Genomic DNA, 16,130 nt, shown 5'->3' with positions numbered 1-16,130 from the left:
GCACAGTTCTCAATTTGCTGCACAAACTTCACATCCCTTCTCTTCGTCCTGTACCTACCCCTTTAGGTAACAATTTTTAAAAAATGGGGTTGACATATGTCAGAGCAAAGCCTTCTGAGCTTGTTATGCTTTTTAACATTTAAGGTAAAAATGGATGACTGAGGCAATTATATTTTCACTACTGGTAAAAAAAAAAAAAAGATGCCTTGCACATTATATGAAAACAAATCTCACAAAACTGCTGAAGTGCCTACTTCTACACCCCTAACTCCACTTGTTGAAGTCGACTTTTTCCCAAGAAACTCACTGAGGAATGTTTTTTCAACACAAGCTAAACTGAACCAAAAATAATACTTCCCTAACCAAGTATGCTCATTAAAAATGTACAGCAGGATTCCATGCATTTACGGGATGTATGTTAAGCCGATGGGTACAATTACACCCAGTGTGCCATTTTTAGCCCTGGCTAAGTAAACAAAAAGGACAGGGTTTTCTTTTTCTTTTTTTTTTTTTTTTTTGTTTTTGGAAATGGTTGGTGGGTTGGCATGGGCAAGTTTATTCGGTTAGACACATTTCTTCAGTTGTTTATTTGCAACACTGACTAAACTGGCAATACTTGGTGGGTTTTTGCAAGGCCTGCCTCTGTCGGCATCACTGCACAGGTAGCACCCAGCACCCCGCCTTTCTGCCCGGGATGGACACTCCCTCTCTTCGTGCTCCATCCGCACGAGGAAACCCCAAAAGACCGTTCCTGGCTACAATTAGCTCTGCCTGTCATAATTGCCCTTCATGCTCCAAAACTTCACCGATTTGCACATTGTTTATTTTTTGTAGGTGGGACCTTAAAAGGCATGCAAACAGAACTCTTCTGCATGTCCAGTGAGAATGCACCTCCCCTCAGGGCCGTCTGACCAACACTGGGGTTTTCACTTGGTTTTTCCAAGGTGTTCTGTTTAGAAATGTGCTTGTAATAAAAACTGACGAGACGCGTGACAAAAATAAGGATTATAATATTAAAATAAATCAAATGATATACAGTACTGTCATAATTCTGATACAGAATTTTAACACAGCAGTTATTGATACAGGTACAAATGGCGGGATGTCAGGCAATCCATTACAATAGACCTTTGGGTTAGAAATAAAGTGTACAACACAACTTAATACCAATGTAAAAAAAAATCGGGAACTAGTGTCATGCCAGATTAAAATCAATACTTCCTCTTCAAGTGACATTTTTTAGAACATTTTTAGCTAGGAGATCAAAGAAATAATAAACTTAAGGAAAAAAATGTAATAGGCATTGAAAAAGAAGTCATCTATTTAAAAAAACCCTCACCTAGAAATCTGGACTAAGTTAATTTGGTTTCCCATTCCTACTGTCCTCACACCAAACAGCAGAGCTGAAGGCCATGTGGACAGACAGGTGAAGGAATGTTCCAGAGACACTCCCAAGGCCCACCACATAAGACGACTCTGGCCAGCCCCAGCTGACCACGCATGCGTCACTGCTCAGGGACCAGACAAAAAGCTCGCTTCTCTCAGCGATGCTGCCAGTGAGACAGGGCTACATTTCACAGGGCCAGAGGGGTGGGAAGGGAGACGGAGAGGGACAGTAAGGGCTCACAACCCTCTGAGGAGGGTTCAGGAGACCCAGAGGGGGCGTTCAGTGCTCTGGGGCAGGGGTGAGGTGGAAGGGCCACGAAAGAACCCTGCTGCAACAAAACATCACATTCTTCCTCGTCTCCTGTTGGTGGAAATGGGCACGCTACCAGCATCGAAAGCAGCCCGATCAAGCCAAAATACAAACCACTTGCATAATGCCTTGTACTTTCTGTTTCTATCCAGAATTAAAATTCCCTTCCAATGGAAAAAAAAAATCAGAAATCCAAGACGAAGGAAGATGTGGCTTGGACAGAGGAGGAAGCACGAGCATCTCTTTCTGGCACAGTATCTGTTTTGGCACGATCACAAGAAACACTTTACACATACCATGTGGCTGTTCACATTCAAAGTTTCTACTCTAAATGATTACTTTCGGGCTAAGCAAATGTATCGGTTGAACGAAGTCCGTAAACAGGCCAAGCCCGGCAGACATGGGCAAGTGTGGTGCATCCGCCGCCCAAAAAATGGTACCTGAAAGACAAGAAGAAAACAGACGCTGAGTCAGGGCAGGAAACGTTTCCAAAACCAAGCAGACCTTTCTCGAGATCCGTCTGTGAAGAGTGATGGCTGGTGCTCCCTGTTGTCCCTTCCCATTGCTACTCACTTTCTGGGTTGATACTGTAATCGCACCCATTCTACAGATGGGAGTCTGAGCAAACAGAGCAAGTCACACATGGAGAACCTGAAGCTTGGCTGAACCAGTGGGACCACACTCCTTTGCCGCCTTTTTCTTCTTCTTGGATTTCTTTTTTGGGGGTGCCTTGTTACTGAAGCACCTCAGGAAGAGCCCAGGATCATGGCCACATCCACAGCTATTCAATGAGCACATGTAAATTCTGACTTGAGAAATACTTGCATGTTGAGGTGGATTCGTTCTGAGAGGAGGAGCGTGGTGGGGGCAAGAGGCATGGAGTCACCACACAGACCCAGGGAGTCAGGTGAAAGCAGGCCTCAGGAGAGCAGCCTGCAGACTCATTTATTTCAGTTGCTACAGCAGCTTATATAGCCAAGGCAGCCAATCCGGTGAAGGGGCGGTCTATGCCCTAACCAATCACACCCTGTTGCCAGGCAGTTTCCGAAACCATCCAACCACAACCTGTTGTCAGTCAGGCTCTGTTGTCATGTGGTTTCTGAAACCATCCAATCACAGCCTGTTGCCTGGTAGTTTCTGTTGCCAGCGGCCACCTTGGCATGGCCTTCTCATTCTACCACACTTGCATAAATTCACACATGTGCACACAGATGCCAGCAGTCAAAATGCTGGGGAAAAGCTTGAAGAGCCACAGAGGAAAAACAGGGAAGGAGGCAAACTCAACTTATACAAATGAGACAGGGGCCAGTGCGGTGGCATAGTAGGTCAGGCATCTGCCTGAGGCGCTGTCATCCCATATGGGAGCTGGTTGAATCCTGGCTGCTCCAGTTCCATCCAGCTCAGTTGCTGTGGCCTGGGAAAGCAGTACAAGATGGCCCAAGTGCTTGAGCCCCTGCACCTATGTGGGAAACCTGGAAGAAGCTCCTGGCTCCTGGCTTCGGACTGGCCCAGCTCTGGCCGTTGCAACCATTTGGGGAATGAACCAACAGATAGAAGACCTCTCTTCGTCTGCCTCTCAAGTGAATAACTAAATCTTTTATAAGAAAATGAGATAAACCTGATCCTGCTGGCCTGGGGGTACCCAGCAGCGCAAGGCCAGCTTCCCTCTGAGCCACTCTAAGATCGTAGCACGTGTGCCCAGGAAGCTGGGGTGAGGGGCATCAGCCAGTGACAGCGTGGTGATTCTCTGCACCAGTGGCAAGTAAAGCACATGCAAAACAAATATGAGTCTCTCACCACCTGGAACAGTGCCTTCTTGAGAAGCTGCCTGTCCTGGACGTTCCCTGGAGACAGCTGCACCTAGGCCTGGGGCCACACTACAGCCAGGTGGTCGGGATGGCTCTGAGTCAGGGCACTGTGAGAGAGGCAAGCTGGTACAGACTCGTGCCTAGGAGACCCTTCTACATGTGTTCTTCCTGCCTCCCAGCTCTGATGCCTCGCTGTGTACCGCTCCAGTGTGTTCCCTACCCTGGTCTGCCAAGAGAGGCCTCCCCACACCAGGGTTCTGGGGTGTGACGCCCCGATGCCTTCCACACTGGTGTCTCCAGGCAGTAAGGCAGGCCCTATGCAGACAGTGGCAGAACCATTCTGGCCTTACTTTTGGGGTGAACCTGACAGCACAGGTGCGGCTCTATGATGGCCCCACAACGTAAAGGCTGTGTTTGGGCCTTTTGGTGGTACCGTGTTCATAGTCTTCTTACCTCCTTTTGCTTTTTCTCCACTTCCTCTCTCTTCTCTCCTGCCTGCCATTTCTAAGATGGCTCTGGAAGGGCCAGGGAGATGATGGAGATCAATACAGGCAAAGGGAATGAAGAGAGGCAGTGGCAGGGCAGGGTATGTGTGTGGTGAACAGGCAGAGCGGGACATACCCAAGCCAGCCCAGTTTCCTCTGTCCTTCCCATACATCACTGGGGGGTCATTGCTTTCGAGGTTCCAACAACGGTCTACACAGTGGCTCGGTGGCCGCTGGCCAAATGTAGACTTGTGTTCAGAATGGTTCTGTCGCTGTGCGAGTCCCAGGGTGCCGTACTGGCTGCCTCATTCATAGCCAACAAGATTCCACCAGAGGAGGTGGGTGCACCCGGATCAGCTTAGATAATTACAAGCAGACAGGATGTGAAGCGATCATCAATGACCTTTATAATCCATTCTGACCTTGGGACTTGGAGAGTTCCTTGTTCCCCAAGCCTAAACATTTGTTTGCATGGGTCAGTGGGTTTCAGCAATGGGTGACTCTGTCCCCAGGGGACACAGGGCACTCTCCAGAGACATTTCTGTTTGCCATAACTGGGGGAGAGGGTTGTTATTAGCATCTTGTGGGTAGAGGCCAGGGATGTTGCTAGACATACAACCAAGAATGATCTGGCCCAAACTGCTGAGGCTGAGAAAACTGACTACAGGCACCAACATCCAAGGAACACGAGCCCAGAGGGACAGAAGAAGGCTGATAATGAGCATCGTCTCAAACTGTCATAAACGGATTCCTCTCATCCACCTGTTTGGCAGATACTCACCAAGTGCCACCGATGTATCAGCCCCTGTTCTAGGTTCCAAGCACACGGCAATGAGCCAGATGGGAAAGGCCCCTCCCCAGCACAGAGCTTACATTTTAATGATAAAAGAACAAACAGGCTGTAAGCCCTAAGAAAGCCACAGGAAAGAAAGACACCCCCTGGGTCAGGTCTCAGAAGACATCGTCTATAGCCCAGAGTCAGATTTCTGCTGTGTCGTGAGACCTGCTCAGTGGCTTCCTTCTGAAGTAAAGGGAGGTGACCGACTGGAGCCACCCAGCCAGAAAGGGAAAGTGCTCGGAGTCAGATAGTCAGATGTAGCTCCGTCTTCCCCCAGAGGTGGGAGGAAGGGGAACCAGGTCCAGTTGATGAGCTTGTAGCCCCTGGCCTGCTACAGAGAAGCCATCAAGGAAATACCTGTCAATATCTCCTCTACCCTCTCCCACCCCCTGCATGGACCAGGAATCCCCTTCCCTCATGGTCAGTGGGTGGCCGTCCCAGACCCCACCCAGGCCTGGCACTGAGCAGACCCAATGTGATTCACGCCACCAAACTCAAGAGGTGGATTTTTTTTTTGTTTGTTTGGACAGGCAGAGTTAGACAGTGAGAGAGAGCCAGAGAGAAAGGTCTTCCTTCCATTGGTTCACCCCTCAAATGGCTGCATGGCCGGCGCGCTGTGCCAATCTGAAGCCAGGAGCCAGGTGCTTCCTCCTGGTCCATCCTCCGCTGCCCTCCTGGGCCACAGCAGAGCTGGACTGGAAGAGGGGCAACCGGGACAGAACTGACACCCCCACCAGGACTAGAACCCGGGGTGCCGGCGCCACAGGCGGAGGATTAGTCTAGTGAGTGGCTGCGCCGGCCAAAAAGATGGATTTGTTACAAAGCCCCTCATTTGCATGGATCCTTGGAGGGCCTAGGAGGGGTCCTGGTGGCATGTTCACAAGATCGTAAGTTTTTGCAAAACTTTCACAAAAAAATTGCTTGTATTCTTTTTCGTATCAAGGGCACCAAGACTATCTTAGCATCATCTGGGTCTCCTGGGACTGGCTTTTAAGATTTCATTTATTTGAGGGGCCAGTGCTGTGGTGTAAGTGGGTAAAGCCACTGCCTGCAGTGCGGGCATTCCATATGGGCACCAGGTCGAATCTCAGCTACTCCACTTCCAATCCAGCTCTCTGCTATGGCCTGGGAAAGCAGTAGAAGATGGTCCAAGTCCTTGGGCCCCCTGTACCTGCATGGGAGACCAGGAAGAAGCTCCTGGCTCCTGGCTTTGGATTAGCACAGCTCTGGCTGCTGCAGCCAACTGGGAAGTGAACTAACGGAGGGATGACCTTTCTCTTTCTCTGCCTCTGCCTCTCTGTAATTCTGTATTTCTTTATTTATTTGAAAGGCAGAACAACAGAAAGGGAGGGAAAGACAGAAGAAGAGAGAGAAACCTTCCATCCACTGCTTTGTTCCCCAAATGGCCTCAATGGTTGGGGCTGGGCCAAGCTGAAGTCAGGAGCCTGGAACTCCTTCCAGGTCTCCCACATGGGTGGCAGGAGCCCAAGTCTTGGGTGCATCTTCTGCTGCCTTCCCAGGGGTGTTAGCAGGCAGCTGGATCAGAAGTGAAGCAGCTGGGACTTGAACCAGCGCTCCAACAGGGGATGCAGGCTTTGCAAGCAGTGGCTTAACCCGATGCATCATAACACCTGCCCCACCGGGACTGACCTTAACATAAGGACAGAGGGCACCGAGCGTCCCTCTGCACCCATGGATGCCCCTTTCTCATTCAAACTTCCCTTTTTAAGATCCAGTGTGTGTTACTCCCTCCCTTCCCACGGCCTCTCTTAACTCCACCAGCTGGGGGCAGTCTGTCTCCTTGCCACACATCTTTGAGCGCCTGGTGACAAAGGCCAGCTTCCCAAGTTACACAGGCCCAGCATGCTGGCCAATTTCTTGCCTGACCATCACACTCATTTCAAGGTCAACACACATCACGTGACGAAGCTCACGGGTCTGTCATAGTCACAACTGGGAGAAAAACCTTTACAGAAGACTGATATTCAAACCATTCAGTCCAAATTCGATTTTTTTACTTTAGCATTGACTAAACACCCTGTCCAAAGTTTCTAATGGCCTGGAATTCCAACCAGCAAAGTCTAGAAGTTACCACGGCAGAACACCAAGCACTTCTGAGAAAGCACGGTTCTTCCTCATTTGCAGTGGTTTTCAAAAAGAAAATAGCACTCATCAAAGACAAGGTGAGGCGGGATCTTTGGCATGGTGCAACTGTGTGGTCCCTTGACTGTTTCAATGTCAGTATCCTGCCTGTGATACTGGATTATAGTTCTATAAAAAATTCCCGTTGGGAGAAACTGGGTAAGGTGTACAGGTTGCCAAGGCTGGGAAAATCCGTATTAGACTAAAACATACTTATGTCTCTCTGCTGATCTGAACCTGTAACCACAGCTATGATACTACCTTGGGAGGTCACTATCATCAGTGGCTCCTGACATCTCAGATGGGAAAGATGGGGAAATTAGCATCTTACCCTCTTCTACCCAACTTGCACTGAATTTTTGAGTTACATTACTTCTTTTATTATTTTTTAAAGATTTATTGAAAGGCAAAGATACAGACAGAGAAAGTGATCTTTCATCTGCTGGTTCACTCCCCAGAAGGCTGCAACAGCCAGGCTAGGCCAGGCTGAAACCAGGATCCTGGAACTCCATCCAGGTCTCCCATGTGGCAGGAGCCCAAATACTTGGTCCATCTTCTGCTGCTTTCCCAGATGCATTTTTTTTTTTTTTTTTTTTTTTTTAAGTAGGAAGCTGGATTGGAAGTAAAGTAGCTGGAACTTGAACTGGGATCATATTGGGTGCTGGTGTCAACAGTGGCAGATTAATCTACTGTGCCAAAATTATTTCTATTTTAATTAATACGCAACAAATTTAAAAAACTAATTTTCAAAAATTTTACTAATTTTACATTCTGAAATTATACTTAAACAATGTTTTATCATAGGTTGGTTCTGAAATGTAAACAAGTTAGTATTTTTTAAAATCTTTTTTTTAAACAAACGAGACTCATGTTTTTATTTGAAACTTTTTCCTTTGCAAAAGGAAAACCTATTAGTCAATTTTTAAAATGAAGTTGAAAGGAAGAGAAAAGAGAAGAGAAGATGCCAGCACTGTGGTGTAGCGTACGTTAAGCCACTACCTGTGGCTTCAATGGCATCCATATTGGAATGCTGGCTACTCTGCTTCCAATCCAGCTCCCTGCACCTGCAGGAAGTGGGTGATGGTACAAGCGCCTGGGCCCCTGCCATCCACATATAAGGTCTGGATGGAATTCCTGGCTCCTGGATTCATGCTTTGGCTATCTGAGGGGTAAAGCAGCAGAGAGAAGATCTCGCTCTCTCACTCTCTTGCCTTTCTGCCTGTTGTTCTGCCTTTCAAATAAATAAATAAATACATCTTCATATTAAAGACAAGAGAAAATGAATGCCACACATGTTTACATAAAAATGGAGCAAAATTAAAAAACAAGATTGGCAGAAAAGCAACTGTTTAAATTCATAAAATTCACAAAATAATCAACAAATTAACAAAACAATGAATAATCATTTAATTAAGAACAAGACTAAAGTATTAACTTTTCATTAATATTAAAGTGTTAATCTCATAATTATACACTTCCAAAATAAACATTAATCAAAATTGAACTGACAATCTATATAGACTTTGAAAAGTGTATTATTATTATTAATACAATTATCAAATTTTTTAAACAGGAAGAATTTCCTGTAGGCATGACTCAGTAAATCATTCTTAACTGTTAAAAGTTAAGAACCTGGGGGCTGGTGCTGTGGCGTGGTTGGTTAAGCCACCATCTGCAGTGCTGGCGTCCCATATGGGCGCCAGTTTAAGACCCGGCTGCTCCACTTCCAATCCATCTCTCTACTGTGTCCTGGGAAAGCAGCAGAAGATGGCCCAAGTCCTTGGGTCCCTGCACCCACGTGGGAGACCCGAAGGAAGTTCCTGACTCCTGGCTTTGGATCAGCGCAGTTCCAGACATCTTGGCCAGTTGGGGAGTGAGTGAACCAGCGTGAGTGAACCTCTCTTTGCCTCTCCTCTCTGTGTAACTCTGACTTTCAAATAAATAAATAAATGTTTAAAAAAAGTGATCACCTATTAAAATTATTATTTGCTTTAAAATGTGCTAAGAATGTAAGACAGTCTCCAGAGGTGAATTATCAAGTATAAAAACTGCGCAATCATAAAATGACAGCCCACCTGTGACTGTAAACAGAAGAGTGAGCTACATTCCGTTCTCATCCACCCACCAGATACTCTTCACTTTACCCACATGAGAGACTTGGGTGGCCAATGACTCAGCCAAACAAAAACAGAAGACACTGTCCATTTAGTGTCTACATTGATGCCATCTCCTAACGAAACATGAGGCTTCAGCATCGAATGAAATGTTGTACAAAATGTTCATGAGGATCTACTGATGAAAAACTTTTCAGTTGTTTTGAAGGCATAGTTGAGAGATGGTCTGCAAGAAACTAGATTTTTTTTTCCCAGAATAGGTAAATTTCATCCAGAACAAGCAACAACTCTGGTGTCTACTCTTGAACATGTATTTTCAAGACAGAAAAATAACCAACATGAGAAGTCGTGAAACTGAGTTCTAGAAATACATTTCACAATTGGGCATCGGACTAGGAAGCTTAATGCAAAACCTTAGTTTTAGTACTTCCATTATTTTGTCAATTTTCCTATGAAAACCGTAGCCTGATAAAGATTTCCTTATTAAGTCCATGACAAAAACAAATACTGATATTTATATGCTCATAGAGATAAGATAAGTCCGATTAAGTTTACTTTCGCAACTGACAGTTGCACTAAACCTGAACTTGAAGTCGCCTGGGAACTGGGGAAACCACAGATTGTGGTTTTCTTTTCATCATCTCAGCTTCGGAAAAACTCATCAAAAACGATCAGACGGTGCCCACTCCCACTCTAGGCTGCCATCGCTCACCCCAGCGAACATCCTGCCTCTGCTACCCAGACACACCAGCTTTGGTCCCACTGACCACCTCGACTATTTTCCTGTGGATAGAGACTTTGCTCTGAAGACCACACAGGTGATGGGTGTCAGAAGAGAGAAGCTCCACGTTCGCCCTCTCCACCTGCAGCCTGTGTGACCTCAGCTGGTTACCCAACTGTGGGACGCTACACAGGCTTGTTGTCCTGAGAAGCAGGAAAACCACGTGTGGCTTAGTACAGGGGATTGGCGAGAGGGGAGCATTTAACAAGGAGCCACTGCTATCAAAATAAAAACAGGTCTACAGAATGTGTCCCTTTTCACGTGCTGTTTAGCAAACGGTCTCTGGCCTCTGGGATTCTAGCATCTCAAGTGCATAAAGGCGTGCTGGCACTGTAAGACCCACAGCATTTTTAAAGGAGAAGGCCAAGTGCAAGCTTTTCTGAGACAATGACTTACATGCACAAAAGACGACCCACATCCAATAACAGTGAGGAATGAAACAGGGGCCCCTGCCAAAGGTGGCTTCCCCTCCCTGCAGGTAGCTGGGCATTGAGACAGGACATGAATGGTTTAGCGGCCCTTCTGTCTCAAGGTAGCAAAGAGTCGATGGTGCATACCATGTTCACAAAGGATGGTCTGGTCTTGTGTGGCCAGACCGTGGGGAGGGATGGTTGAAACGGGAAGCACTTCACAAGGTGGTCACAGGAAAACCAGAGGCAAACTTGGCCTCCAGACAAGGTCCAGATGACAGGAACCTGCAGCCCGGCTCACGGAGCTGACCCTCGGCCAGCGGCCCTGCGTGCCTCTCACTTACATTCACTCCACAAAGTTCAAAATCATCAATGTCCTCAGGGATCGTGGACTCCAGGAAAAGTGATTGGCTCTGTTACTGTTTTCAGCCCCAAATCGCATGTGACGAAATAAGCTACAAGACGGAATTCTGTTGGCCTTGAAAATATTCCACCTGTTACAAAGAGGGAGTCCACGGCGTGCGGAGAGAACATCACGGAGAGACCGAGTTCTGCCTCTGACTGGCTGTGTGGCCTTGGAGTCGTCTCAGTGCCTCTGCACTGCAGTGAGGAGGTGGGGCCAGGGGGAGGCACCGCAGCCCAGCCTCTCCGGGCATCGGTGGAGACTGTGGAGTGCTCAGAAGTCTGCAGTCTGAAGGGCTCTTTTGGCTCACAGTGGCCAGCCAGCCACCCCTTCCTGCCGTGATGGGAACCTGCCTGACCCCTGAGGACAGGCAAGCCTGCAACCCCTGGGGACACGACCTCCAGGGCCCCAGCCAACCCTGCTGCCCCACTGCCAGTCATGCCTCTGTCAATAACCTTTCCAAAGTATTGTTTGGGTCCTTGCGATATTGAGCTGCCAGATAATAAAGTTAAGCTGGAAAACAGAGGATCATTCATGTCTGAAAGTGTGAACAATGTATCCTTGTAGCTACCTAGTCAAAACCAGAACCTTTAAGATTATAGGAGCAATTATATGAAAACACACACACACACACACACACACACACACACACCCCAATACTTATTTACTTCTGCCTTACTGGCAGGTCTAATACTAAAAATCTTTTCAAGAATCATCACCCTCTGACTTCTGCAAAGATGCCTAGTCTATTATACTCTATATACTATGTACTCTAGTATAATCTGTACTTTTGTCCTGAATGATTTTTAAAGCAAGGTCATGTGTTAGAAATTATTTTGGTAAAATGTTTCTGAGGCAGTGACAAGCAATGATGACTATCAAGGATGGCAGAGGACACGATTATGGTTTTCCATTGTTATCTTCTCTTACTTCCAACTCCAAGCCCATGGCACCAGCCTTGGGAGTTAAGTTGCTGCAATATCAGAGAGCCCCCTTGAACGCGCATGTGTATATGCTTACTTTACGAGTCAGCGGATGGCAGCTGTCTCCCACTTTGCCCATAGGTGTGCAGATCCTTATGCTCTTAACCCAGATGCTAACAGCACAGCACATGCCTCCACCACACTGGGGGTCCTTATCGCAGGCCTGAAATGTAATAAAAAGACAGCTGTGGCGAGAAAGACTCCGGCTAAGGAAATCTAAAATTAGCAGTGAAAATGCTCTTACAATATCCAAACACTATGGTTTTAATAATCACACATACATTGTTTTAAGTCCTGTAATCTTCACTTGTTCACACATTTGTACAATAAAAGCTGATCAGAACAGACTTCTAGTTTCTCAAAAACGGACTTAATAATAGCATCCCAACTATGAACATCTTAAATACATGAGATTTTTTTTTAAAGCTGTCTTTTTCTAGTGCCTTTTTTTTTTTAAATGGCTGAGTTGGCTTTGAACTTGAAGAGTGAGTCTCTATTATACACTAAGCATGATCATTAGAAACCATGTAAGTTGAATCCCAAGATTTTTATGACTATTAACTGCATACATTGGGCCCAATCTTAGAGACTTAAATGGCCTCTAAATCTGAATGCTCCAGACCCATGAAGGCACTGCTGTGAACTTAGAAGCACTCGCTTTCTCTTTCCAATATTTGCATTTCAGTTCACGAGACTCAATGTTTCTCACACCACTGACTTGATTTTCATCAATTCCTCTTTGAAAAAAGAAAATAGAAATCTCACAGCTCGAGAATGGACAGACCAAGACTTCTGCCTCCTGTGACTCTTCTTCCAGGTGAATACTTTGCAAAAATGATTGGCTAAGGCTCTATGTCTGTGTCCATTACAACTATGTTAGGAGATGCATCAGATTAAGAAATGCAGATGACAGCTGCGATGATCTATAGTAGTTACACAAGCACCTGCTCCCCAAGTAAAAATTACAAATACATATCATCAAATAATCAGCTATGGGAGAATTTCCACATTCTACTGAGTAGAAATAAATAATGGAGTCCAAATTTATTTGCATGAAAATGGATCTAAAGAACTATTGTTCTTTCCTATGGACGTTTTGTTTGCACTGTGTTCAATAATCTGTTTGTGAAAAGGTAAAAACAACCCGTACTATATATCTAAGACTAAAATGTCTATAATTCAGGTACAAATTTAAATGTGCTCTTATTGAAGACAATTAAAACGGTAATTCAAAGTTATCCACTTCAGAGACAGGCATATCTCAAAACCTACATAAATGGGCACATTCTTAGCATGATTTTTCATTAAAAGTGACCAAGTAATTATCCTGTTTTGGAGTTTATTTACCAACCTCAGTTTTTTTTTTTCAGTCTATTTTTAAAGCAAACGTGTACATGGATAAAAACTATAATTTTCGGCCGGCGCCGCAGCTCACTAGGCTAATCCTCTGTCTGTGGCGCCGGTACCCCAGGTTCTAGTCCCGGTTGGAGCACAGGATTCTGTCCCGGTTGCCCCTCTTCCAGTCCAGCTCTCTGCTGTGGCCCGGGAGTGCAGTGGAGGATGGCCCAAGTGCTTGGGCCCTGCAGCCGCATGGGAGACCAGGAGGAAGCACCTGACTCCTGGCTTCGGATCGGCGTAGTGCACCAGCCGCAGCGCACCAACCATAGTGGCCATTTGTGGGGTGAATCAATGGAAAAAAGGAAGACCTTTCTCTCTGTCTCTCTCTCACTGTCTAACTCTGCCTGTCAAAAAATAAAATAAAATAAAAACAACTATAATTTTTACCTTTGGTGTTTGGATTTTATAGTACAATATCTGAACATTTCCATTTTTCCAACTTTTATCTGTATGCCAGAAATTGTGAACCATGTGACCAGTGCATTCCAAAAAGGGGGGGGGTCCAGCCAACGATCTTTTCCAATATGGTTTTAACAAATTTCAAAATACCTACATATATTACCAAAAAAGTCTCAGCCACTATCTTATTTCAACAGATGCTCAATACCCCAAATTCTGAAGCCTCACTGGCTCTTTTTGTAAGACAACCAAAAAGCTAGCCAAAATCTCTTACAATTCAATCAATCAGCGGGAGGTTTAACATTCTATATACCACGGATCTACATAAGTCACTGAGGTTTTCATTTGGATCCAGATGGTTTTTGTCAGGGAAACATAACTACATTTTATTGTCATATTGCTTTAGCGAACAAGACTTTTTTTTTTTTTTTTTGGTCACATTGAGTTACAGCAACAACAAAACAGCACACTTAACTACATAATAAGCACTGTCTAAACAGCTCTAAAAGTCAAACATGCTAAAAAAAATCTCATTTTTGTAACAAAAAGCTCCAGCTCTTGGAAAATTTACAAAGAATTGCACAGGTTTATGTATTTTTAATTAGATAACTGTTTCCTAATGCCCTTCAACCTTAACCCACTGTAGCTCTATTGAAATAGCTCCATCCTGGTCCTGTGAATGGAACAAAAAGATACTTTTATTGCAAAGGGATCTTAGGCTCCAAGGATTAGGAGAAATTTAAAATGAGCCAGCAGGGGAAGAGAGGAAAAAACTCAATCATGTTTCAATTCTCATGTATTAGAAAGACCCATAACAACTTTAAAAAACAAAAAACCATATGGACTATCTACTGACAAAGCTACCCACAAGTGTGTGTGTGTGTGTGCATATATATATATATATGCTTTTTTTAAAAAAATCCCTATTCTAGTAAATACTATTAAGCTTTTAACTACGTATTAGACAAGGGCTTTCAAAAGGCTATCAACCAATTAACTGATAGACAACAGTTTGATTTTTCTCAAGATAATGAACACTTCCTTTATAGTTAAAGGTTATTTCATTATCTACACATCACCGCTTCAAACACTGATATATTCCTTAAATCCTATAATGTGCATTTGTACCTTTTAAGTAATTTAATAAAGGTATAAAATAACTGCACTAAAACAGCAAGAAAAAAAAGAAAAGAGTAAGGCATTTGAACCAGGAAACGGCAGCGGTTTCGCACGATGGATGTACACGGACTAGACTTGCTCCGCTGTAAATTCATTCTTCTGACCCACACAAAGAAAACTCGTGGGAGCCGGAGAGCGCGGACCTGCTTCCTCCTCGCCAGGAGGAGGAAGCCGCCTGCTCCTGGCGCGCGCCGCAGCCGCACGGCGGCCCACTCCGTCGTTACGCGGCGGCAGTGAGGTGCTTCATCAGGAATCAGAAATGGAAAACTTTCACACACGGGAACCGCCAGGCGCCGGCGAAGGCGAGCGAAGAACGCCCTGGGGCTCAGGAGGACGCTCCCATGCCTGCTTCCCAAAGCGCGCACAGGGCCCTGGCCCAAGGGGTCTCTAAGGGCGCACCAGGGAGCAAAGGCCCTGGGTGCAGATTAACACCCCGGGGACTTGAAGTGCTCCCCCTTGCTCCTCCTTGGCATTTCTGGAATGGGTCGTCACGAATGCTAGGTTCCGAAAAGTCCTTGAGGGGCCTGAAAGAAACTTCTTCCAGGTTCACAGGAAAAAAAAAAAAGAAAGAAAGAAAGAAAGAAAAAAAAAAAAAAACGGCCTCGACCGAAGGAGCCAGGCTAGGGGGGCAGAGGAGAGGAGAGCACGGGACAAGGCGATGGGTGGCACTACAATCACTTTTTCTTCCAGGGCGCACGCAGCGCCCCGGGCCGCCTGCGGACGCAAGTGCGCCGAAGCGAGGCAGGTGTCCCCGCGCCCCTCGCCTCCCTTCCAAGGGCTCATCCCGGGTCCCCCCACTGGACGCATCCCCGGCGCGCGTCGCCCGCAGACAGGTGTGCCAGGCCGCTTACCCCGGTGATCACCGCGGCGTCCCCGGCGGGGGGCGTGAGCAGCAGCAGCAGCAGGAGCGGGACGCAGCGCGGGCTCCTCATGGTGCCCTGGGGACCGGGCGGCGGTGGAGGGCGGTTGCGGGCGCGGGCCCCGGGCCGTGCTCGGTGGAGCGCGGAGCAGCGGGGCGGACAGTCGGGCGAGCGCGGCGGCTCCCGCGCGGTCGCGGCCGTTATAAAGGCGAGCCCCGCCGTGACTCACGCCCGGCAGCACGCGCAGGGGGCACTGCGCCGCGCCCCCGCGCCCCACGCGCACACGCGCCCTCGGCGGCCGCCGGCGCCCGGACGAGCACGTGTCGCGCCCCCGCCCCCGGGCGCCGCGCAGGCACTGCCCCCCGCGGGGCGCCCCGCTCCCCGCTGCCTTTCGCACGCGCCTGCGTCGCTTTTGTGGTCTCCTTCGCTGTCCTGGTTTCTCAAGCCCCACGTGCCCGGCGCCGAAAACTGGCGGGTCATTTGCTCCACAGATGTGTGGGGAGCGCCTGCTCCGTGCTGGGCGCGGTGAGCCGGTGGGGGCCAGGGCGCGGGGGCCGCAGTAGTCCCCCTAGTTTGTTCCTTTGCTCAGGAAGCCTACCCCGAACCCCCCGGCACTGCCGCGGTGCGTGTGTCC

General features: G+C 47.1%; 1 protein-coding gene across 1 annotated transcript; it reads right to left on the bottom strand.

Annotated features, from left to right (window-relative positions):
• Positions 1-999: 999 nt before the first annotated feature.
• On the bottom strand, positions 1,000-15,712 carry PROK2 (prokineticin 2). Its single transcript, XM_008260967.4, has 3 exons — positions 15,488-15,712; positions 11,698-11,823; positions 1,000-2,136 (listed from the first exon to the last, which is right to left on the bottom strand). The coding sequence occupies exons 1-3, from the start codon at positions 15,566-15,568 to the stop codon at positions 2,032-2,034; spliced, it is 312 nt and encodes a 103-aa protein (XP_008259189.2). The 5' UTR covers positions 15,569-15,712; the 3' UTR covers positions 1,000-2,031.
• Between the last annotated feature and the right edge of the window lie 418 nt (positions 15,713-16,130).

The sequence above is a fragment of the Oryctolagus cuniculus genome, chromosome 10 (genome assembly GCF_964237555.1).
Source record: "Oryctolagus cuniculus chromosome 10, mOryCun1.1, whole genome shotgun sequence".
NCBI lineage: Eukaryota > Metazoa > Chordata > Mammalia > Lagomorpha > Leporidae > Oryctolagus > Oryctolagus cuniculus.
This window is presented reverse-complemented; position numbering and strand designations above follow the sequence as displayed.